Raw genomic sequence first — 24,958 nt, 5'->3', positions numbered from 1 at the left:
TGTCAGTGGTAAACATGTAAGTTATAGAGTCTTCAATAGATGGTGTGAATATCTGCATATACAGGGTATCCCTATGTTATGAACAATTATATGTGTTCATACATGTGTTCGCATGTGTTCTCATAGTCATGAATGGGTGTACAAATATTCAGCTTGTCAAAGGGTGGAGGCGACACTCTCTGATTTATGGGTTTCTAATGTATATGTTTAAAAAAGGTAATCTGTAGAATACTTTTTCCCGTTAATGGTTAAGAAAGGCTCTGAGTAATAATTTTTAGCTCTTTTCTCTTCTCGTATGAAGGGAAATGTGGTCACTGAACTTCAGCATAATCTCAGCCACACACTTCAGTGACCAGACTCCAGCGAGTAGAAACGGAAAACGCCTTGGGTTTGACGGAGAGGACAGGCCACTTGCCTGTAGTGCCCCCGCAGCCTCCAGATTCAACAGGCAGTGCAGGAAGCAGGGAAAGTCCTGGCCAGGGAAGAATAACTAACTGAGCATAGAATTCAGAGCCTCGACTCTTACAGAAGGGGGCACACTCAAGAAGGGGTGGTCTGGGCAAAGCCCGACTCTCTTGGAGTTTTATGAAAATAAATGCTTTGGGGAAAACTTGAGAATTGCTTCCTGGTAACATGGGTGGGGCAGGGGGTGGAAATGCTGTTTGCCGTGGGGGTGAAGAAATAGGCAGTGGGAGACGCACACAAGTGTGGTCACTGCAACTCCAAGGGTCAAGGAGAATGCAGCGATATCTCGGGACATTTTGCCCACTTCTGAAAGCTTGCTCCATCCAAGCTCTGTGTTTCTTACAGCTCATCTTCGAAATTCATGGCAGTGGTTGATCAGATCCCCACGGGTTTGGGTGCGGAAGCTCCTGTGTCTTCCAGGCTTAAAATGGAAGCAATGTGCTGTATTTTCCTATTTCTTATATCTCCTTTGAACACTTGCAATTTTTGTTAGCCGACATATTTTTGGACTTCAGAATCATTACAGGAGAGACTCCCTCAAAGCGCTGAGTAGGACAGGACACACCCTCAAGCCCGATCCAGCCCTCTCAGCACTGAGTGTGCTTCAGTCTTTCTGCGCTCCAAGCACCCCTCCGCTTGCACGGCAGTAAGGCACTGGCTGCGGATGGATTTGGATGGGCTTAGCTCTTGAAAAGCAGTTTAATAAGATGTTCTCTACAAAGAGAGAGTATGATTCTACCACAAAAGAGGTCGGGGAAGAAAGTGGTACCACCTAAAAATATATCAAATTATGGGTTCGTGTGTATCACTAATTTGCAGTGGTTGTATGCAACATTTACAGAAGAGCTACCAAGGTGAGTGCACGTCGGCTGTGACACACGCTTGTGAGATGGGATTGCAGTAGCTTCCCTCTGGACTTTTTGCCTCAGTTCCAGCCTTTCCAGTACATTGATACTTACCAACTCCTTTTTAGAATGTGATGGAGGAAAAATGATAGAAAGAGATATATTTTAACAAAAAGGTATTTGTTCCTCCAAACACTTTTCTTTAAGAAGCTTTATACCTAAATGGAAATCCTTAAAGGACAAGGTGACTTAGCTACACTGATCCTGCACCATGAAACTGTGCGGTGCGGATGCAGCGCAATGGAAAACGTGGCTTCCTCAAAACAGACAACACGAGTCCAACTTAAAAACACGTGCAAAAGCATCCTTTCAAACGCATCTTTCTAAACGTAGCTGTCTATCAGAATAACTTCAAGATCATGACTGCTCAGTTACTTTGACTTCTTTTTCTATTTCTGAAGAATTCTAAGACATTTTTAAAAAACAAAAGCCTGAGGCTTATCGACCGTGTTTCAGACCTCATCTCACGTGTTCAGCCCTGCGTCACAGCTGCCTGTCCTTGGGACGTTGGGCCACGTTCGCTCGTGTTCATTCCCCCAATCCTTAGCAGCCACTTGCCATCTTCTGACCATTGCCTGAGCCCAGAGTTCCTCCTCTTTGGATAAACATTTCTTTAGTTTACAGATGAAGATGGCTTTTTGCACTTGGGGGCAGAGGAATGGTTGGAAGAAAAGAGAGAGGAAGGAAACAGGAGGAGAGGAGGAGATGTAAGAGCAGAAAGGGAAGGGAAAGGCTTCCTTGTGAGAGTTTTCCTTCTAAATCAAGAGCTGGTGCCTTCGTTGTGAGGCTTTGGAGACAAACAGCAACCGCTGACAGAGTGCGATGACCAGAATGAGCGGGACCACTCCCTCCGGTCCCTCACAGATATCCAAGGGGGTCGACGATCCCAGTTTCTATCCTAAACATGCAGCTCACCCAGGTGAGGTTGCCTGTCAGCAACTTCATGAGGTGTTTGAAGTTTGGGTTTTAAAAACATGTATTTTATTAGACTCGCTTCTCGATAACCGTGAGGGGCATTCAGGGCATGTGTGCTGAGGTGCGTGAGCAATCCCACCGTGGCGCCTCCTGAGACCCTCTGCAGCAGTGATGCAAACCTTACCTGAGGCAGAACAGAGAGGCATGAAAGGGACGTAACACAAGTTTGCTGGCCCACGAATGGAATGGAGAGAGAAGGAAAGATGTCACAGTTGCCACCAAAACATACACACACACACACACCAGCCAGCAACTCTTCTCCTCATTCTTTCCAGGATCATTTGTTCGGCAACTGCAGAGAAGGTTACCTGAATCTCCTATAATGAAATGAGACGTAAAAACAAAAACAAAAACAAAAAACAAGAAAAGAAACTCCTTGTTACAATGCTTTGGCGTGACTGTCCTTGGTCATTTAAACATGTTCTCTGTTTCAAGTTCAAAAAAAGCCAGTTCTGGCCTCATTGTTGGCTAATTCAAATCACCCAGACTTCCCTTTGCTTTTTTATATCAGCAGATGGCAACAGTATTGTTCATGGGCTCATAGGAGGGCACCCTCATTTGACTGATGAAGTAACTGAGACCCAGAGAAGTTAAGTGATGTTCCAAGGTCATGGACTAATTAATGGCAAAGATGAATCTTGAACCCTGTTATGTTACGTGTGTACAGGGCTTCCAGCAATAACAGAAAACTGAATTATTTGTTCAAATACTGCTCTCACACACTGATATTCTCAACTGGCATGGACACTTGGTAAGGCCTTGTTTTCCAGTTAATTTATGCAGCTCTTTTAATCACCCCACCCCATCTCACAGTTGCACAGAGCACAAACAGCCGGCACTTTTCCATTGGCCCGAATGGGAAAACTTCCTTATGGCAAAATGCAAGACACCAAAACAAGATTTATGTTCTCTGTGGAGTGCTGCTTTTTAAATGCTCATCAGAAGCCAAGATGACACACTCCACAGACTGGTAAGTAAGGAGTATTGCTTTAGCATCAGTAAGGTCTAAGAAAGTGATGTGAGCTTCCAACACAGAAGACAATGCTTTGGCCTCAAATTCACAGTGAAATTCAGAGGCAAATTCAGATGTAACATCTGAATGATCTTTACCTAGAGAGCACAAAAGCCGTTGAGGGTGTAGGAAGAGGTGGTGTCTTGCTAGTGTGCCAGGTGTGTGCAGCCAGGGCACGCTCATGCAGGTCAGCGCCTGGAGAGAGACGTGGCAGAGCTGGGGAGAGGAAAGGTGGCCTTGCCTTTCAAACAAACTGGACAGTCAGTCACACAGCCAATCAACGAGCTCACAACAGACGGAGGGGAGATAATGCTAAGGGGAGGAGATGGCAGGGATGGAGGGCACAGCAAACCAGGTTATCCTGGACAGGGCAGCTCAGTTATCGCAAAGAAGGTGACAGGCAGAAGCAGGGGCTTTTTCTGACCCTAGTGTACTAACAACAATCACTCTCTCTTGATTCAGGCAGCAGACCCACCCCCTCCACCCACATAATTGTCCTGTGCTGGAGGAAAGAACAAGCAGGTGGGTGCACTGGAGGAGTGGGAGGGGTTAGGAGAGCAGCGGAGCAGTGAGCCTGTCTTCTTCACAAAAAAAGGGCTCTGAATTGAAGACTGAGGGGTAAAAATTTATAGAAATTATCACTGTTCTACATTTTTTTGGTATTTTTTAGGGTGAACTCAGGGTACTTTTATAGTCAGCCTTTGATTTGTTTTTATTTCCAAAAAGCAAACAAGTCATGCCTCCTTTGCATATGGTGGGTGGTGCAAGGGAGGGTGGACCTTCTGGAAACATCTGGGTGATGTTCAGGTAGAGGTTTTCATCATAACAGAAGGGCTGACCCTATGGCCAGATGTCTGTCAGCTTCAGTGAGATCAGGCCAGCAGTTTCCCTCACAGGAAACCGCCCAGCCCCACAGCAGCCATCATGGGGGCGTATTACCATTTCAGGTCACACAGTGAAGCAGGAAAGAGGAAGGTCATGGCCAAGAACACCTATTGGCATTTTCTTTCACTGTTATTTATGGTCAGAGTCCCTGGGTGGTCAGATACTTAACTGCACGTAGCAATGCACAGGGGTAATTTGCTGGTGGAGGGAACTGTGACTGAAAAACAAAATGTACTTTTGCTAGTTAAAAAACAGAAGCTGTGAGTTTAATGTCATCCCAAGACACTTATTTCCCTGCCCTTGTTAAGGAAGAAAAAACAATGTTTGCCTTGTCAGCTACACTTTTCTGGGACAGCGGAGTGGTCAGGGCGGTGCCTCGGGACTGCGGGAGAGGAGGCGTGCAGCAGAAAAATAAGAAAGCTGTTTATGTTTTTGGAAGTTGACAATGTTAAATGTGTGGCTTGTGCTCATCTGACTTCTTGTGAATCCCAAGTTAGTCAGGGCTCAGTAGCTCCAAGAAAGCACCGGAGAAACAAAACACAGCTTTTTCTCTCTCCCTTGTCTTTCACTAAGGCTTTGGCTGGAACCAGCTGCTGTCAGGCATGGGCGTGATGGAGTTTATAGAAGCGCCAGTTTCAGGTAGCGGGGAAAGCGTGGCAAGGCTGAGTCCAAAAAGATTTCCTAAAGCTTCTGAAGAGGATTTAAATGGCGATTTTGTAATTAGAAGCAGCTCTATGGTAGTGATCTTAAATATAGGCTGTGGGGGCATGAACTCAAAAACTGTTCAGTTAAAACCTACAATCAACCCAGATGAATTCCGAACAGACACTATTAAATTGGACAACTACGGCTTTCAAGAAATTAACATAGAAGATTATAGCTATCAGATGTGTGCTATGAAAAGCGTTGTTCACACTGGAAAGTTATCTTTGTTTGGTAGGCTTTCCAATGTTTGTGGAATTGAGTAGAAGTGATATATTTAACTCTACAGTCCCCCGAACGTTGGTTGCCCAATGGGGTCTTTGGGATGTCATGCTGCAGAGAACTCTAGTTTCGTTTTCTGATAAAAAATATGGCTGCCTGTTCCCCAGTCCCCAGATTCACACAGAGCTGGACTACCTCCGTGAGAAATGACTCTCCTGTAGGGCTCGATGACCTTCATGTCAATCCTCTGCTCCTGTTCTCCAATCACCACCGTCCTCCACAGCCGGTTGTCTTCCCGCTCCTCTTCCGCTGTGTATTCTGGAATGGACTCGGACTCTTGGCCAGAATCTTTGTTGGCTGTGGGATCCTCTGGAAATGAAGCACAGAACCAGACTGAGGAGCAAGAGCTGTACAGCTGAAGCAGTTCAGCACCCAGCTGTCTCCTGGCAAGGGCAACCAGAGGGATGGAAGTCGCTGTTTTGTGTGATTCATCGAGCTTAACCTGACCACATAAAGGACACTCAGTGAAGCTTTATTATTGACTCATTGAATGACCGAATCCATTGCTCAGGCCAAGCTGAGCGTGGGTGCAGATGCAGGGCTAGAGCTGTCCTGTGTCAATAGTGGTCCAAGAGGGTATAGGCTAAAACCAGTTCATCCTCGATCACACAGGTTGAAGACCACAGGCCTCTCTGATGGGGTAAAGGCTGTTTATCAAGTCCAGATAATCTCGTTTCCCTTGGACCACATTTTCTGGTGTATCCTGAGTGTGCAGAGTCTTAGTATCTTGATGATACCACCAGCCTAGTCCCTGCTGTAAGGCTTTTACAAAGGAGCTGAGCCTCCTTCCCTACTGGGAGCACAGCAGGTCATACATTTCATGTACACCTATGGATTTTTCCAAATATGCCACAGCAAGATTTTACAGTAAGCAAGAAAGTAACTTTGTAGGCCAGAAATGTTCCAAGGCCAAAAATTCTCAAGGCTCCTATTTGTGGGTACAGAAGGCAATGAAAAAGCCCACTGAGCATTTTGGGGGAGAAATATACCACCTATTGAGCAACGATGGCTCTTTGTAGGTTTAAGGAATTTGAAGGAAAATATTATTTATAACTTTCAAAATAATTCTGTGAGATATTATCTATCTTATATTTCCATTCAAAACATGACCTTTGATTTACTTGTATTCTTTTTTAACTCCTCACCTGAGAACATGCTTATTGATTTCAGAGAGAGAGGAAGGAGGAAAGAAACACTGATGTGAGAGAAAAACATTGATTGGTTGCCTCCTGTATGTGCCCTGACCAGAGATCGAACCCACAGCCCTTTGGTGCTTGGGATAACGCTCCAACCCACCGAGCCACCCGGGCAGGGCTACTTGTATTCTTTTTATGGGACTTTGATAATAATAGCAACTACCATGTGTCAGGCACAATAGTAGGTATTATATGATACCAATGCAAAAACTACCGTATTTTCAGACTATAAGACGCACCCCCCAAATTTGGGAGGAAAATAGGGGTGCGTCTTATAGTCCTAATGTAGCTTACCTGGCTTGCAGCCGGGGGGTTGTGGGGGAGGGTTACGGCGGGTGGTGGTGGAGCGGGGTTTTTTCCTATTTTCTTCCTCAAAAACCTAGGTGTGTCTTATGGACCAGTGTGTCTTATAGTCTGAAAAATACGGTAACTGAAGTAGTTACCTCAGGCCACAGAGTTACAAAGCAAGTATAATTAAACCCTTACCTTTTCTACTCTTCTGAGTTATCACATTGTAACTTGAATGTGTGACTGTCTCATTCTTGTTTATTTCAATGTGAGGCTGTGAGTTCCTTGAGCTAAGAAATTCTGCCTTAGTTACCTTTAACACTCATCTCCAAACTTAGCTTGGAAACTGGCACAGAGTACTCAATAAAAATTGGGAGGGTGAGTGGCTAAATAAAGCTTGGACAAGTTCCTGGAAATATAGGTAATCTGGCAGGAATCCACAACAATGCCATTATGTTTCAGAAGATTCCATGAGAAACATTCAAACGTGTCTAATTACCTGTGACTTAGGATAGTAAAATGAAGTCCAGTTTGGAAGCAATCCTAGGCTTTTTTGCCAATACCAACAGCAACCACCACCTACAGAGCCTGGCCTCATCTGGCTTCCTCTGTGTTCCCACCAGCACTCAGCAGCTTACTATGGAAAGCAGCTTACGATGGAAACCTTTGGCTGCAGATCAAGCATGTTGTCACTTGTGCAAATCCATCCCTGTGCATATGGAGTCCCTCCCTGCCTCTCTCTTCCTCCCTGGGTTTGGGCCCTTGGATGTTCATCGTAGCTCCCTTCCTGGTACTACGTTTTCCACCTGGTCGCTGTGCTTTCTGTGGTCTCTGGGCTCTGATATGGGCTTGTCTTCTGATGCTCCTGTACACACATGCTCTCCCTGCAATGATCTCACCATCCACTAACCCCTCTTCGTCCTGTTTCGGACTTTCTGGCCTGCTCTAAATTCGCCCTGGTGATCCGTGTGGGGTTGTTTTGTTTTCCGCATGCTTTAATGAGGCTACTTTGTTATTAAGTTTCGTACATGGTTTTCTTTTTTTCTGATTATAAAAGCAAAACATTTATAAAAGTACAAGCAATACAGAAAATTGTTAATGAAAACAGCAAAAATCTCCTATGTTACAATCACATGGTGTTTGATGTGTATTCTTCTTCCCAGGTGCATGTGGACATACATACTTTTCCCCCCAAAAGTATGACTGCTCCGAATAGTGTGCATGTTCTGTGCACACTTCTCTACAACGTGCTCCTCCTTAATACTATCGCATAGGCTTCTTTCTGTCTCAGTGTATATAAACTCTGCTCGTTTTACTGACCTATTTTTGAATCCCTGCCTGAGGATAACATCCATTGATTTCAAAGAGAGAGAGGAAGAGAGAGAGAGAGAGAGAGAGAGAGAGAGAGAGAGAAACAGCCATCAGTTGCCTCCTGTACATACACACCCCGACCAGGGACGATCCCGCAACCTAGGTATGTGCCCCATCTGGGAATTGAACAAGTGACCTTTCGGTGCACAGGGTAGCTCCAACTAACCGAGCTACCCAGCCAGGGCAACTCTGCTTGTTTTAAAAGTAGTCCTAAAGTATTCCATTTTACTGATGTATTTTAGTTTATCAATCCCATAGTGATAAAAGTTTCGTTTTATTTTGTTGTTCCTTAGAAAGAATTTGCTTCAGGAAGTATCTTGGTACAGGTATCTTACCTCATTTGAGTACCTATTGCTATATGCTGTGTTTCTCTAATGGAATGCTGGATCAGAGGGTACAAACACCTAAAATTTTCATGAACATTTTGCCCTGAAAATATCACACCAAAAATGTGTGAGTGTTCCTGTGTCCTCACACTGTCAAAAACACTGGAGGTTATCGAAGTTTTTAACCCCTGACAATTTAGGGTGAAACCTGTCTCTTTGTTGTTTTAATTTGCATTTATTTAATTATTAAAGACTGGGGAGTTTTAAGTGTTTATTGGCTATTGATATTTCTCTCACTGAGAGGGACGCACTTGCTAAGCCCCTTAGCTATCGTCCTTATTGATTCGTTGGAGTTCTTTATACAGAACTTTGTCATGTATTGCAATTACTTTCCTGCCTGATGCTTACCTTTTAAATTTGTGTTCTTTCTAAACAGAAATATATTTTATGTAGTTGACTCTGTCAATTTTTATCTTTATGCTTTTAATTATTGTATCATAAGAAAGGACACCCCTACCTTAAGAGTATGCAAACATACACACACATTTTCCTATAGTTTTTCTTAAAAAACATTATTATTGCTAATTTTAGTATAAAAGTTTGAGGCTGGACCTTTTTATGAAATGCTACTGCTGATGTTTTAGAGGGTGAGAGCTGGCCAGTTGCTGGGGCTCCTTGTCCTTCCCCACCTGAGGACTGGTGTAAATGGGCAAGATAAATTAGGTAAGGGCTAGGGGGTACAGTAAATTCTCATACTCGAGGTACTCATTTTTAGAAGTCCACAATATAAGCTAGTCAGAAGAAAAGCTAGCTTTATTGACTTTCTTGAATTAGCAATATCGTCCCGATCTTAATAATAATTCTGCCATTACTATAAATCACCACCCTCCCTTTAGCCATCATTTTCTCAGTATTTTGAAAATGTTCAGGTCTCATTTAACTCTTTATCCCCTGCCTTCCATATTTAATTTTTGATATCAGGCTGTCTCCACTAAGAAATGCTTGATTTTTTTGTCTCCTTTTTTTTTAATAACACATTTTTCTCCCTGGCCACTGTTGACATCACTCAAGCCCTGGCACGCAGGGGAGAAGTCACCTTGACCATCTGCTCTTGTCTTTTGTGACATGACTTAGTACACAGGCTCCCGAACGTCAGGGCTGGACAGACCGCAGCGGAGAGTCCACTGTTGGTGTCATTATGGACTAGCTAGAGATGACGTCTGCTGGGGCCTTCTAGCAGGACACCTACATCTAGGAAAGGTGACTAGCTGTCTATATTATGGCCTTGCACTGATAATGTAAATAATCTTAGAAGATATTATGTTTGAACTTTTCTTGTTAAAGGAAAGACATTCTGGATACAGTCAACAAGTCTTTAAAGGTTTTTTCCTTTCTTTTTTTTCTTTTTGGTGACAAAGAATAGGCAGGCAATAAATTCAAATGTAAAATCTCAGCATATAAAAGCACAAAGAAAAATCATCCTTTCAGATCACCTCATTAGGCATGAGGTTGCTTGTGGATAAAAGAAAATAACCTTTCCATTCAATTCGTTTATGTGCAGAGTTAAAACATGGAATCGACTTTATAAGCGGGTTGCCTGCAGGCTGAGAAAACAGTGGAAGACAGTAAGTGGGGAAGTTAAATGAAGTGACTCCCTGATTATCTGGAAACAAATGTTGGGGTACCTTATTCCCAGAGAAAACTATCTGTCTTTAGAGGTTAATTTTAGAAAAGGTAGCTTAAACGAGGTCACTAAATATCACTAAGGAAGAGAAAATATAAAAGGACATGATTATTTCTCTTAACGTTCTCAGAAATATTCAGGCTAAAATTCGTTATCATTTTTCCATTTCCCTTATGAAATGCCTTAGCTGAGATCTGATTTATGGTAAAAATAACTTTGCAGTTGGTTTGGAAAACAGAAATAGGTCATCTTCTCTGACCTTCGGAATATACTGAAATTTCTAAGATTAGTATAACAAAGCATTAAAAGGAAAACTCAGACCTATCTTAATAGAAAGATTGGCCTCCTAAGTCCTTCACGATCTACGTACATATTTCTGATATCTATGACACTTGTACATATTAAAGAAAGTCAAACCTTAATTATGTCAGTACTTTCATATTTTTCTACTATTTGGACACAAGTATTCAAGAAAATTGCTTGGAGGTAAAGACTAATTTAACAACTTTTGATAGTGAAATTCTAAATTCTTTCATAAGCAAAATCACATTGTGGGCAATAATAACCCAGCAGTGATGTGTGGTCATCAGCTGTGGGTAAAACGGGCAATGGCTTGGAAGTCCTTCAAGCACTTGGTAATACAGTGAGAGCCCTCAAGGCGTGAAAATGACTGAACAAAAGGGCAAGCAAACGTGAGGGGTGACTATAGGGCTCGGCTTCAGGTATACCAGCCTAATCTAGTAAAAGGCTCTCTCTATTCATTGTCAGTATATTTATGGAGAAGCAGCATGGCCCAGGAATCAAGGGCAACACCTCAGGGGTTGAGTGCTGGCTCTGACATTTACTAGCTGTGCGGCCTTAGGTAAATTACTTAACCACTCTGTGTCTCACCCCAGTGTCCCATCTTAAAATAGGGAAACATAATACCTATTCACAGAGTTGACATGAGGATTAATATAGTTAATATTTATAACGTACCTAACGCAGATCTTGGCACATAGTAAGCACCATGAAAGTGTCCATTAAATAGAATAAATTACTGACCAAACACTTTTGAAACACCATGCCTTAAAAAATCCCATTTTGTTTAGAATGTATATGCCTCATTCAAAATGCTCACACCAGAAACCCCCGAAACATGCAGCTTACAAGCATTTATTTCATACTTTGGGACTAAAATGTATTCCATCTCTCTTAACACAGTCAGCTATGCATGTCTAAATGTTTGTGAAATACAGCTATTCAGATGTACTTTGTGCTTTCAATGTTTGATATTTTTGTTTGTTTGAAACAATGTCTAAACATACATCTTTCATTTGAGAATCAGGGTGGACTTTAAAATTCCAGTTACATTAAAATTCTGTCCTTTGAATTTAAGACCTAAAAGTGGGGTTGTAGCTGCTAGACTGGTTCTTTCAGCATAACCGAATCGACTAAAAAGAACTGTGTCAGCAAGTGGCAGCTTTAATTACCAGTTTGTTCAGCCACTACCACTTAGCTTGGCAGTTTTCCTATTTATAAATATAAAAGTTTTAGATGTGGTGTGATACGGCTCCCCAGGGCAATAGGAAAGAAAGTACACAGGGAGGAGAGGGAGGGACCAGCAGGGTCACGCCACAGCTGTCTGCTGGCGGATTGTAAATCAAGGCACGATTCCTACGTGTGAGAACATCTTAGCGGAAGGGCTGGCGCAGCTGGGCACAGCTGGGATGGATGGAGCAGCTGGGGAAGAGCCTCTGAGGAGGTCGAAAAGCATATGAATTCAAGACCTTTTTTGTCTCCTTTTTGTGTATTTCACCCGATAGGGTCAAATACCCAGATAACTTTAGCAATTCAAAAGTATGATAAAAATGCAACATAAAACCTCTACTTGAAACATCACAACTCTAGAACAAGTAGTTGAGCCTTTCTTCCTTCCTTCCTTCCTTCCTTCCTTCCTTCCTTCCTTCCTTCCTTCCTTCCTTTCTTTCTTCCTCCCTCTCTCTCTCTCTCTCTTTTTTTTTAGCACGAGGAGACCAAGAGCTTGTCTGTGAAGGCAGGGTCTCAGTCTGTGCTGGCCAAGCTTGTAGCCCCCGTGCTTGCAACCATTGGTTGAATCAATTCACTGATTTGATGAATTTCCCTATTATGTTCTCTGATGAATGACACTGCTGGAATTAACATGGCTCTAAAAGTCCAGGTGTCATTTAGTAATGGTATTTCTTTTTAAGTGATTTTAAAGATTAAAAAAAAATTTTTAATGAACAAAATTTTTAATTTTACGGAGAATTTTTACAATGTATCAAGCCAACAGCTGTGGTCAGGATTCTCTCACCTTGAATTTCAATACGGTAAAGTCAGAGGGTCCCGTCCCATAAAAGGGGAACAACACAATGCCATGTTTAAAAGCAGGTGCTGTGCATTTGTACATTGTTTTTGAGAATCTGACGATTTACTTTTTTAACTGAATTTATTGGGGTGACACTGGCAAAGAAAATTATACAGGTTCAGGTGTACATTCTATAACACATCATCTGTGTGTTGTGTTGTGTATTCACCACCCCAAGTCGAGTCTCCTTCCATCACCACTTGTACCCCCTTTACCCTCTTCTACCCCCCGCCCCCTTCCCCTCTGGTAATCACCACACTGTTGTCTGGGTCTATGAGTTTGTTTTTTATTTCTGAATCCCTTCACCTTTTCCACCCAGCCCCCAACCCCCTCCCCTCTGACAGCTGTCAGTCTGTTCTCTGTATCTGAGTCTGTTTCTATTTTGTTAATTTATTTGGATCATTAGATTCCATAACAAACCCAATTTCATATTAGGAGTGTCTGATATTCACCTGATATACATATTAGGAGTGTCTTTGTTTGATCCAGCAGCTTTTTATTTCTCTCTTTTTATTCTCCCCACTACACCCTACTCCATCCTCCTTCCTTCCTACTTCATCAGCAATATAACTACAAATATAATGAAGTCCCTGCCCTCATGATTCAGACATTTTAGTGGGAAGAGAAAGACAATAAACATGCAAACAGTTATTTTTTTAAAGGTTGCTTCTTTTAAAAAGTATTTTATTTATTTATTCTTAGAGAGGGGAAGGGAGAAAGAGGGAGAGGAGCATTAATGTGTGGCTGCCTGTCATGCGCCCCCTAATGAGGACCTGGCCTGCAACCCAGGCATACGCCCTACACTGGGAATTGAACCGGCAACCCTTTAGTTCATAGGCCGGCACTTAATCCACTGAGCCACACCAGCCAGGGCCAAAGAGTTAGTTAAATGATGTGATTTCAATTAGTGATACATGGAAAATAAAATGAATACTGGGATAGAGAGTAACTGGGTGGTGGGGGGTGAGGATGGGGAGCACCTTAATTATAGAGGTCAGGGAAGATTAAGATCTGTGTAAGGAGAAGGGAACAACCATGTAAGAATCTGGGAGAACGAACATTACAGACAGTGGGAGCTTGTACAAAGAAACAGGTAAGCTCCGATTTCTCTCCTTCAAATTTTAGCTTCAAGATTAAATTCTTTTTCTCTGCAAATGTAGCCCCAATTTTCTAACAACACAGGATATAACAGCTTTCTTTCAACCCCACTGTCTAGCACAGGGCCTGGCATAGAGTAGGGGTTTAAAGAAAGAGCAATGGCTATGTGTGACCTTTGTCAACCTCTAAACTATCAATCACAGCCACCTATGAGCAGAGATACAAAAAGAAGCATCTAGAAATCACAGAAAAGAGCCACCAGCAACAAAATGGGAAGTCTGTATGAATGCCACTTAGATACTCTTTCACTTTTCACATAGCCTTGGCCTTGCCAACTTGGCAACTTACCATGCCCAGTGTACTCAAAAGAATCCGCTTCATCCGGGGTATCGAGTTCATCCACATTGATATCAATTTCATCGGGACTGTCCAGATTATCATCAGAGAGGACAGACCCTTCACTTTGGTCCAGAGAAAGACTGATATTTGGGGCGGTGAGCTTGACCCTCTGGGGATGAGTGCCATTAAGATCCAGGGAATCGGGAGGTTCTAAAGAAGAAGCAGAAACAACGACAAGCGTTAGATCATGCACGTGGCTGCTAAGAGCGGGTGTGGGCCCCCATGGAAAAAATTTTCAAAGCCCTTTCAGCAAAGGCAGACCTGCTAAAAAGTGGTTTCTATGGGACTTGGCCCCTCCTTGACCAGCCAGTCTCAGCCCCATCAGCTCTGACCATGTACAAATAGAAAGTGGGAGCCATTGCTAACTGGGCAGAAAACTAGTTTTTAGAATGTCCTGTTCAGGTCTGAGAACTTGAAACTGAGGTAACATTGAACTGAACTTTGATGGTGCCTATCGTGTAACAGAAACAGTGAAGCTTCCGTATTTCTGATAATGCTTCACGTAGACTTTACTCCTGTGGAATGGAGGGTAAGAACTTCATCTGCTGCATTCATGGATACTCCCAAAATACTTTTCCTCAGTGTCTGACAACTGTGTCTGATGCACAGTGGCCTCTCTTTGGCTGGCGTTCTGTATTTACTTTTAATAAAGCTGCGGTATCCTCCCAGATCCCATCCTTTTGGATCAAGCCGTCATCCCCTCCTACGCAATACTGTCTGCGGTGGGTCCCCACGCCATGAGTGAGAGTCTCACGTTAAGGCTCATGGAGTAGCTCCTACACTTGAATGGTCATGTGGGTCTTGCCACTAACGTGCCGCTCACTTAACAGAAGAGCTGGAGAAGTAGTTTTTGATCAAGTTGATCCCAACCAAACACTTCTAAAAATAGAAATTTCAGGATTCTCTATCACAAAGGACTTTGAAGGCCGTCTGGCATACCTCTCAATTCTGGAATTCAAATCCGGTCTCGCCCGAAGGAAGCCGACACTGTTTCTTTGCCATTAAGATGTTCTGTACAGAGCATCCCCCTAACTGTGTCTCATGTAACATGTTTCCATGCAGCACTTGAAAAGAGTTTCTAGTGACCCATAAGTTTGCACAACAATGGATTTCTATCTGACAGGAATTCTCAGAGCAGTACTATCCAGAGCAAAGTGTTGTAATGACAGAAATGTTAAGGAATTGAAATAACGCTAGTACAACTGAAGAACTTAACTTCTCAAATTTGTTTTAAATTTTAATTAATTTAAATAGCCACGTGTGGCTAATTACTACCATAAAAGATAACTATAGCTTTAGTGCCTTTATTATTCTGAAGAGCGTGATGGACCTCAGAGAGTGGAGTAGACATCCATACAGTGGCCATGAGTCTTACTTGGCCATAGAACACTTAAAACTAATTGTCACGTGACTAGTATTTTGAAGCATGCACTTAAATACTTAGGCAAAAAAGTAAAGTTGACTCCCATTTTAGGACTGGTTGATAAGGTTGGGGTGCAGGATATTGGTACTATCCTGAAGCTAGACAGTGCAAAGAGGTGTCCTAGTACAAAGTGGAAGAAATATAGATTGCAGAAGAAAATCTAAAATTCTTGTTTTGGGGAGTATGCCTTGGATTGTAAACTTTTAGAGTATAAGGGCTTTCTTTTTTCTTTCTTTCATTAGCCTTCTTGATATCACATTTCTAATCTTAAACATTCTCACACTTAAGTATAAATTTGGTGAACTTTGATGTGAGTTAGAATTTGGTATTATGATCAACAGTAGCCAATTATCACAGGAACTGAAAACAGTGGCAGCCAAGGCCCTGGCCCAGGATATAAAAGGCAGCCCACACTGGTGATCATCAATATTCAAGTCAACTCTGAAATTAACCACATTGAGCCTAACACCTTCTTTACACGTATTTTCCCCTCTCTTCGCAAGTCGGATGCACAGGAAATGGCTCTCTCACTGAATAATGAAAAGGTGTGGATACAGAACACGCTGAAAGAAATGAACAAGCGCTCTGCTCACCAGGCCTCATGTCTGCAGCACCGGGACTCGGCATTCCCTCCTCCAAGGGGATGTCCATTCCCGCATCCTCCGAGAGTAGTCTGAAAGAGAGCAAAGCAGAGCATGCACAGAGCTGCGTGGGGCTTAGTTTTTTTTGGAAAGGAAGCTTGGAGATTCCAAAATAACATTGTTAATTCACTTGGAAAAAAGCCAGTGCGTGTACTGAATCCACTGTGCGTGGCTGCAAGTTAGAATACAGACTTCCTCCGTTACCGTGGATGAGAACCATGGACCCCGGCGTAACTCTGTGCGTGCAGCACGTTACTCCTCCTGCCAGCTCACATTAGCAAACACACCCCAAGTGAAAAAAACGCCGAAACAGGAAAAGCAAACGGTAAGAAAATATACTTAAGGGCACACATACACACACACACATTTAGCAAGAAAGCAATATATGTGCTTTGGAGTAAAGACAGACCTGACTTTGTATATATCTCTTCCTCCCTATAAATTTGAGCACATTCCATTAATGGCTATGGGCAGAGAAAAGTGTACTCTTGCTGGTCTTACTTTCTTTATTTGTAAAACAGGTATACAAATCATATATTTGTAATATATACCACCTATGTCACTGAGTTTTTTTAAGATTAAGCAGTGACTGTACAGTGCCTAACATTCTTGAGAAGGCACCAACTAATGTATTTTCCTTAATTGTTTAAACATTTAAAAACTCATTGTGAATTACATATTGGTGAAGATGGTTCTAGTCATGAGCTACCATCTCTTCTTTCTAATCAGTGCCAAGCCCAGGACCATTTGTATTAACCCGAACGATAAGTATGGGGGAATGAAAAAATACTGAGGGAAATTGTGACAAATTTATACGCTCTTGTAGGAAACTGACCACCGGTCACAGTCAGTTCCCCTTGACTTATTTTCATCTCTCGTCCCACGTTCAGTAAATCCCCATTCATCATGATAATGTATTTTTCTTCTCGCTGGCTTACACATAAGTTCACTCACCCAGAGTGAATCCTTGTGATGTGGGCCCCGATCTAAATTTAAACGTGATAAGCCTTGGTGGTAAAGTTCTAAATTTAGTCCCTCCCTTCTTTCTTAATGTGAATTCTCTCCACTTCAGTCTGGGTCTACCAAACACTTGGAGTTTGCTTACATAGATGATCAAAGTCTCCAGAATCCAAGTCAAAACCCTTATTGTCACTGTGATTAAAACAAAATTCTACGTTTCTAGTGATAACTGTACTTCATCATTTATTCAACAAATATGTATTGTCTAAGAGCAGAGAATACAGAGGAACAAGAGACCAGTCTCATTCTTGTGGTGGAGATGGGACAATGGGGTTAAAATAATGATGACTATTGCCTATAACTTAATGTGGCTTCCCTGAGCCTAGTAAATGCCTGCGCCCTTACCCATCAACTCCACAAACCCCTTCAAACACACAGCCTCAGGGAGTTTCTTTCTCTGTACGTTTGCTGTGGTTTCTACCCTGGATGTTCTCTAACATGAATCCAGCACCCTAATGGAAAAACAGTGTGCAAGAGGAGGCTGGTGTGTGAGTCAGAGGCAATAATGTATCGGCAGGAACAAGATAACCTGTGCCAAGCACAGACACTTCACACAGGGTGGCAGCAAACCAAATTGTCCATTGGTGGAGGTGGGGCTGGTGAGTAAAAAGAAAAAAGGCCTGAAGTTCCGAAAGTCCTGGGGCCCAGGGGGATGGATGTCTGGGTTGCCCATGCTGCTGCAGTTTTTCAGACTTCCTTACCATGAGCCCTTGTCATCTGACATTCTCCGTGTGTGTTCTCCTTGACACTGACCCTGCAGTCCCTGTAAAGTGGCAAAATGCTGCTGTTAAGAGCAACTGGATTCAAGTCTATCCAGTTCTATCCCTTGTCATATGGCAAGTTACTCAGTTTCCTCACCAAGAAAGGAGGAAGAATGTGCAATGCCTGAAGATGACACCGAAAGACAAAAGTGTCTGTTACTGTAGGAGTTCTTTTTGCCATCTATTATAATTGCCTTCTCCGTTGGCCTTGAAACTTCAGTAGGACAAGAACTGCGTCTATTTCTTTACCATTGTGTCTCCAGCACCTGGTAGAAGCAGATCCCTTGATACATATGTGTTGAACTGAAATACCAAGGTTGAAATATCTGAAATGCATATATACATTATTTTCTCTAATCCTCTGCCTACAAATCAACCTAAAAAAAAAAAGATATATCACTACCTTGATACCTGACAGAGTACATAACAGTACTGGCCTTAACTCCAAAATAAATATAAAGGGTTTTAAAATAGGTAGTATCAGTCTTAAATTTTTGTAGGTTTTGTTAATGTTTGTAAGTTGCGGGCACCATCATGGAATAATTGAGAGGCCCAGATGTGAGGTTATAGTTCTGAGTTATAGTTCTACTGTTAGTACTGACAAGCTGATTAACTCAGAGAAAATTAGCTGGCCACCTTTATGATTTTGAATGGAAATAATAAATTCCTAACGTCATAGTGACTGGAAAATACATATGAAAGTACTCTGTAAATTACAAACCACTGAGCAAGTTCAAGGTATTACTTTCCCTCATTTTTAACATAGTAGCAAGATTAGTGATTTAATTGAAATAGGTGTCATGATTGGTCAAAACATAACTAAGGTTCCTATAATTTGGGTAGTAACCCAGGCGAGGGAAAATTTCAGTACCCATACAAATCTCCACAGAGCCTGTGAGCGCCATGTTAGTGAACAGAGCCTTTGTCTCTCAATGCTCCTTTGCAACACGGAGCACAGACCCTGTCAGGAAGGTGCTCGAAATCCGGAGGAGGTGGGAGTGGGGGAAGGTAAAAGCCCAAGGCTGTGAGCAGGGGGATCAGAGGAGAGGCACTCTCACAATCGCAAGGATGCTGCAGGAGGCCCTGGGGACATTTTAGGAAACCCCAGGGACAGAGAGGGAAAGCTGAAGCCAGCTTGCACTGACTGTAAATACTTCAACCACCTTCATACATCAGGGCCATAAATATTGTAGAAATGAAGTGGTCAAACTGAGCCCTTGGTAATTGAGTGGGATGGAGTTTTACAACTGGTAATGGAAGCCGCTCAGGATGTGTTACGTAACAAACCAGTCCAGCGTGAAGGGACGTATTTCCCTATCAATCCATAGCACCTACTTAATTTGGGGTTTTCTGTGTACAAAACGGAGCTACCAAAGCGGCCGAGAGAGTTGTAAACACCAGTCTGACTCTACTGCGGCTGACCTCCTAAACAGAAGCTCAGCTCCACGTCTCCATCTAGAGGACGGATCCAGAACTGTTTGCAATGGTTTATAATCATTAGAAATCAAGTATTTCATCCACTGTTTCTGGATTGTGGCCTTTGGTGTACGTGGTAAGATTGTACTTCCCCGCTCTCCTGTGAAATTAGGGTAGCCACATGACTTGCTTTGACAAATGAAATGAGAGTGGGAGTGGCAGGGATCACTTCTGGTCAGAAGAATTAGGAGAAAGTACCTTGGTGGCCATAGAGGGTAGGTCTCGGGCAGGCTGAGTCGGAGTTACAGAGAGGAGCTGAGGCCCGGACTAAAACTCGTTGGATAGGCGAACAAGAAAAAACAATTTTGTGTTTATTCCTGAGATATTGGGTTTCTTTGTTAGGTCTTTTTTTACTTTTATTTTTTATTTTAAAATTATATTTTATTGATTATGCTATTACAGTTGTCCTGATTCTCCTCCTTTTGCCCCCTTCTACCCAGCATACCCCACTCCCTCAGGCAATCCCCCCCATTGTTGGTGACCATGGGACATGTGTATCAGTTCTAATCCATTTCCTACACTCAACTTTGCATCCCCATGGCTATTCTGTAACTACCTATTGGTACTTCATCCTCTCACCTGTTCACCCACTCCCCCACACCTCTGTCCCATCAGGCAACCACCAAGAGGCTGTCTGTACCCATGATTCTGTCTCTGTTCTTCGTGTTTGCTTAGTCTGTGTTTTAGATTCAATTGTTCATAGACACGTATTTTTTTGCCATTTTATTGTTCATAGTTTTAATCTTCTTTTTCTTAAATAAGTTCCTTTAACATTTCATATAATAAGGGCTGGGTGATGATGAACTCCTTTAGTTTTTTCTTGTCTGGGAAGCTGTTTATCTGCCCACTTTTTGGATTCTATTTTCTTCTCATTGTTCTGGTTAGTTGTTTTTTGCTTCTTTATGATCCAAATCATTGACTTGACTCTTGGCTTCATCCACTCTACTGTTGTTTCCCTGTAAATTGTTCTTTATTTCAATTAGCGTATCTTTCATTTCTGATTGGATTGTGTTTATGCTGTCGAGGTCCTCACTAAGTTCCTTGAGCATTCTTATAACCAGTGTTTTGAATTCTGCATCTGATAGATTGCTTATCTCCATTTCATTTAGCTTTTTTCCTGGAGTTTTGGTCTGTTGCTTCATTTGGGCTATGTTTCTTTGTCTCCTCATTTCATCATCCTCCCTGTGTTTGTTTCTGTGTATTAGGTAGAGCTACTTTGACTCTGTGCCTTGGTAGTGTGGTTTAATGTAGTAGGTGTCCTGTAGGGTCCAATGGCACAGCCTCCTCTATCACCCAAGCTGGGCGCTCAAGGTGTGCACTTTATGTGAGCTGTGTACACCCACCTCTTATAGTTGAGCCTTGATTACTGTTGGCAGATCAATGGGAGGGATTTACCCAGGCCAGTCAGCTGCAAGCACTGGCTGTGACCACTCACCACCAACCTCTGCCCTCCATGGAAGATCAGCTATGCAGGGACAGGATGGTGGTGGTTCAGTGTGATCTACAGCTATCTGGTGGGTGCACTGGCCCTGGGGTTTCCCCAGTGGAATAGGCTAAGGTCAACTCCCACCTGGGTTTTGCCCAGGGCCACCCTGCCTGAGCTATAAAACAATCTGAGATGGCTGCTACTTGTGCTGGGCTTGGAGATTCCCAGGCAAAGCCAAGATGTGAATCTAGGCTGGCTGTTGCTAGTGCTGGCCTGGGGCTCACTGAGGCCAGCTGTTGCTTATTTGAGAGGGTTTAGGAAATTGTGAAGCATAAGCCAAGACCAGCAACTCATATGGAAAAGCAGCTTGGGTGGGTGGGGCAGAGTCTCTGGGGGTCTCCAAGGTGGGTTAGTGTTATCCAGGTTGATGGAGTCTCAGATATGACACTAGCTTGGGGGCTCTGTGGGGGGAGAATTTAGAAAAGGGACAATGAGTAGATGCCATTGATGCCAGATACTTCAGTTTTTCCCTGTATACTACTGGTGCCTTTCAAGCTCCTACCCACAATGCCAGAGCCTAGAGAGAGTGAGTCTGAGTAGGTGAGTCTGTGTGTGTGTGTTCTTTGAGAGGGACTCCTTGGGGCTCCAGCAGATTCTTCAACTGTCTCAATCCCTGCTGGTTTTTGCAGCCAGAAGTTGTGGGGACTTGTCTTCCTGGCACTGGAACCCTGGGCTGGGGGTCCTGGTGTGAGGCTGGGACTCCTTGCTCCCAAGTTATCCCTCCCGAATTCTATCCACTACACGTGGGTATGGGACCAGCCCATTCCTCATTTGCGCCCCTCCTACCAGTGGATGGATGTGGTTTCTTTAATTTCATAGTTGTCAGACTTCCATTCAACTCAATTTCTGATGGTTCTGAGTGATGGTTGTTCTACGTTTTAATTGTAATTTCGATGTGGTTGTGCAAAGAGGTGAGCCACGTCTTCTATGCTGCCATCTTGACCCAAAGTCGACCGCATCTTAATCTAGCCATTTTGACTAGTACAGCTGGTGTTTATCGATTGTTTTGAAGGAATATCTGACTCACGCTGTGCCCTAATTTGGATAATCTGTTTTCCACACTGTTGACCCCGGTTCGTGTTGATGGCACCCACCTTGTCTGTTGCTAAAGCATGAAAGAACATTTTCAAAAGTGGAGACAGAAGCTAGGAAGGCATCACATTCTTTTAGTTAGTCCATAACAGGAGTATTAATATATGACCTTTGTGGTTTCTTTATAGCCCTCTAGCACTTGCAAATATGCTTAATATTTTTCTTTATACTGACTTATTTTAGTTAAATTATTTTGAAAGGAATATTTTTATCACTATTACTTATGGAAATTAGAATCACTCACTTAAAAAGTCATATAAATTAAATATAATAAAAATTAAACAATGCTATTAAATTGAAGGTAAAATCTCTTGGGCTCTCACTCTGAGACTTGCTCTCCTTGCTAAAAAATGTCTGGGAAGGTATAATGCCATGTACCATCATAAATACAAAGCCACGTTGTATAGGACAGAACATCCAAAAAGTATTTAATATATTTCCAAATTTAAAAACAAAGGTGCCAGAAATAAAGAGTTACTCTAGAAAGCTGATGGGAAAAAAGCCCATGGGTTTTTGGACTGGACATAGGCCTTAGGACCCCACGGGAGAAGTGATCTCCAGGTACTAGAAGAAAGGCCTAGACTGGAACTTTCTGAATAAGGCCTTGAACCCTAAAGAACTGCCTCCTTAATGAGAAGGGGATGAGAACAAACTCTACCCATTGGCCTTGGAAAGCACAGTCAGCCTGAAATCGCGGGTGGAAAATAAAAAGCAACCCATGAGAATTAGACACTAATAGTGTGTCAAGCATGTCTCTGTTTATATTACCTGAATGGTGCAGGAAATCCCAGTCAAGAAATTAAAATTAAGATTCATCTAGGATGATTAAGGACCTAGGACTGCAGAAGAATCAACTGTGCCTGTTGGTAGTGCTACTTTTACAATCTAGTATTCACTGGAAATCTACTTAGGAGGAAAAAACAACCCTCAGAAAGATAAGCTCATACCAAAAACACCCCCTCCCAATAAAAAACCCTATAAACTACACTAGGAAAGAAACACTGTGAGGGATTGCCAGCAGATACAGTAGACAGAAGACTTAACAATAAAAGTCAAAAACCCCGACAACAATATGAAAGAGACCGTAATGAATAAAGAGTAAGTTTAAACCTTCACTGTGATAAAGCAGCGAGATTCGGGTGTTGGTCCTAGCAGGCAGTGGCACTTACCCTGAATAGCCACACTGCTTAAAAAAGGAACAGTTAAAAATAATAAAGCAGAAGTGTAGACAATAAGGTCATATGAAAAGATACATCAGAAATACTAACCACAGGAAAGCAAGTATCAATAATATTAACATCAAAAAAGACTTTAGTCTGAAAAGCATTTTAATAATAAGGAAGTCATTTCATGATTAAAAAGATTAATTGGGAAGATGTAATAATCCACATTCAATACGCTTTTAACAACATAGCCTGAAATAAATAAAACAAAAATTAATTGTAAATTAAAAAGAGAAATTAATTCCATGGGAGAATATTGGAATATACTTCTCAAGAATTTATAAATCCATCTGAAATGCAGAAGGATATAAAAAATTTGCATAATGGAATGATAGAGCTCGATCTAATGGACAGATCTGCACTCAATAAAAAATACACAATTTTCTTAAACTCACAAAAACTGACTATGTAGAACGTCTTGTTAAACACCAGAAGTCAATACTACATGTAGCATATTCTCGGACTTCAGAGCCATATGTCTAGAAATCGATCACAAAAAGACAGTTTGAAAACTGCAAAACACACTTATATGTAACTGAACAGTAGAGCCCTGTGTATTAAAACTTGTGGAAGCAGGTAGAGAAATTTCTAGAAAAAAATAAAAAGCCTTACATTCAGATATTAGAAAAAAAATAGACTGAATTAGCTAAGGGTTCAACCCAACACAGGAAGCTGGAAAAAGAACCAGGCCCTTATGTGAACCAATGCTATTTATACTAAATCTGTACACCCTGAAATGATCATGAGTATTTATGGGATGCACCCCAAAATGATCAACAGGGCAACGGTGACGTAACTGGAATTCTCCAATGTGAAAATGGATCCCACATGTACTACTAGATTTTGTGTTTCTCGGACTCATGCTTCTTAATAAAGAAGCTAGCCCAGAGACCACAAGCAGCCCTGACACACGGAGGGAAGGACTTCAGACGGAAAGCACACTCTACACTTTATATGCTTCCAGCATGTCTGAATCTGGAGGGGTTTAGTTGTTGTTGAAGGATCAGCCATGCCCGAGATCGGGTTCTGTCTCATAGGAAATGAGCGGTGAACTTGGCGTGCACACAGACAGCATTTGAGACGGTAATGCTTCCTGACAGGCATGTGCACACAGCAGCCCTTTTGGGCAATAAATCATTCTTATAAGATTGGCAACTAAAAACTACAACCCCAGAGAAGTAGAGTAGCAGGTTAAAACATTCATTTTTCTTCGGGAAATTACCAGCCCTGGCTGGTGTGGCTCAGTGGATTGAGTGCTGGCCTGTGAACCAAAGGGTTACCTGTTCGATTCCCAGTGGGGGCACATGCCTGGGTTGCAGCGGGGTCCCCAGTAGGCCCAGTAGGGGGTGCACGAGAGGCAACCACACATTGATGTTTCTCTCCCTCTCTTTCTCCCTCCCTTCCCCTCTCTAAAAATAAATTAAAAATAATTTTTTTAAAGAAAAAAAGAAAATTACCAGATGGCTATGCTCTTATATCTGGGCAAAATGATTACATAAAGAGAAAGTTCCTTTATGTCAGAGTTCCTAAAATTCTCTTGGCTGGCCTCTAGTCAAGCAAGATATACAGAACTGATAAAGTTACTTTCTATAGAAATGGAGATAAAAGAAAAAAGATAAAACAAACAAAACCTTTCATGAGGTGCTTGCCTTCCTTTGTTAAGTACATAAATTAGCCCTTTAAAGCCCAGTGGTTGGAGGATTGCCATTTCGGGATTCTTGTCTGATAAAGGAGGCTGCACAATTTGAGGTAAGAGTGCACGGCAGTCTGTAAGCCCTAGGGCACTTATCAAATTACTCAAGGAGGAGGCAAGACTGGGTTTCACGCTCAGCTTCATCAAGCTGATACAAGGAAAGGATGGGAGCGCAGGTTCCATCACA

At 42.3% G+C, this 24,958-nt stretch overlaps 1 protein-coding gene across 2 annotated transcripts in view; it reads right to left on the bottom strand.

Moving 5' to 3' along the window:
• The window catches only part of PRUNE2 (prune homolog 2 with BCH domain), a 236,604-nt gene that overhangs the window by 21,864 nt on the left and 189,782 nt on the right, over positions 1–24,958 (bottom strand). For both annotated transcript variants that reach the window (XM_053923610.2, XM_053923614.2), the window contains exons 10-12: positions 15,973–16,052; positions 13,906–14,106; positions 5,362–5,535 (exon numbers count right to left, since the gene is read on the bottom strand). In XM_053923610.2, coding sequence (XP_053779585.1) covers positions 5,362–5,535; positions 13,906–14,106; positions 15,973–16,052 — 455 coding nt within the window. The remainder of the gene's footprint in view (positions 1–5,361; positions 5,536–13,905; positions 14,107–15,972; positions 16,053–24,958) is intronic.

Source organism: Desmodus rotundus, chromosome 1 (genome assembly GCF_022682495.2).
Source record: "Desmodus rotundus isolate HL8 chromosome 1, HLdesRot8A.1, whole genome shotgun sequence".
NCBI classification, from domain to species: Eukaryota; Metazoa; Chordata; class Mammalia; order Chiroptera; family Phyllostomidae; genus Desmodus; species Desmodus rotundus.
The sequence above is the reverse complement of the archived record's forward strand: the minus strand, read 5'-3'. Positions and strand labels throughout refer to the sequence as shown.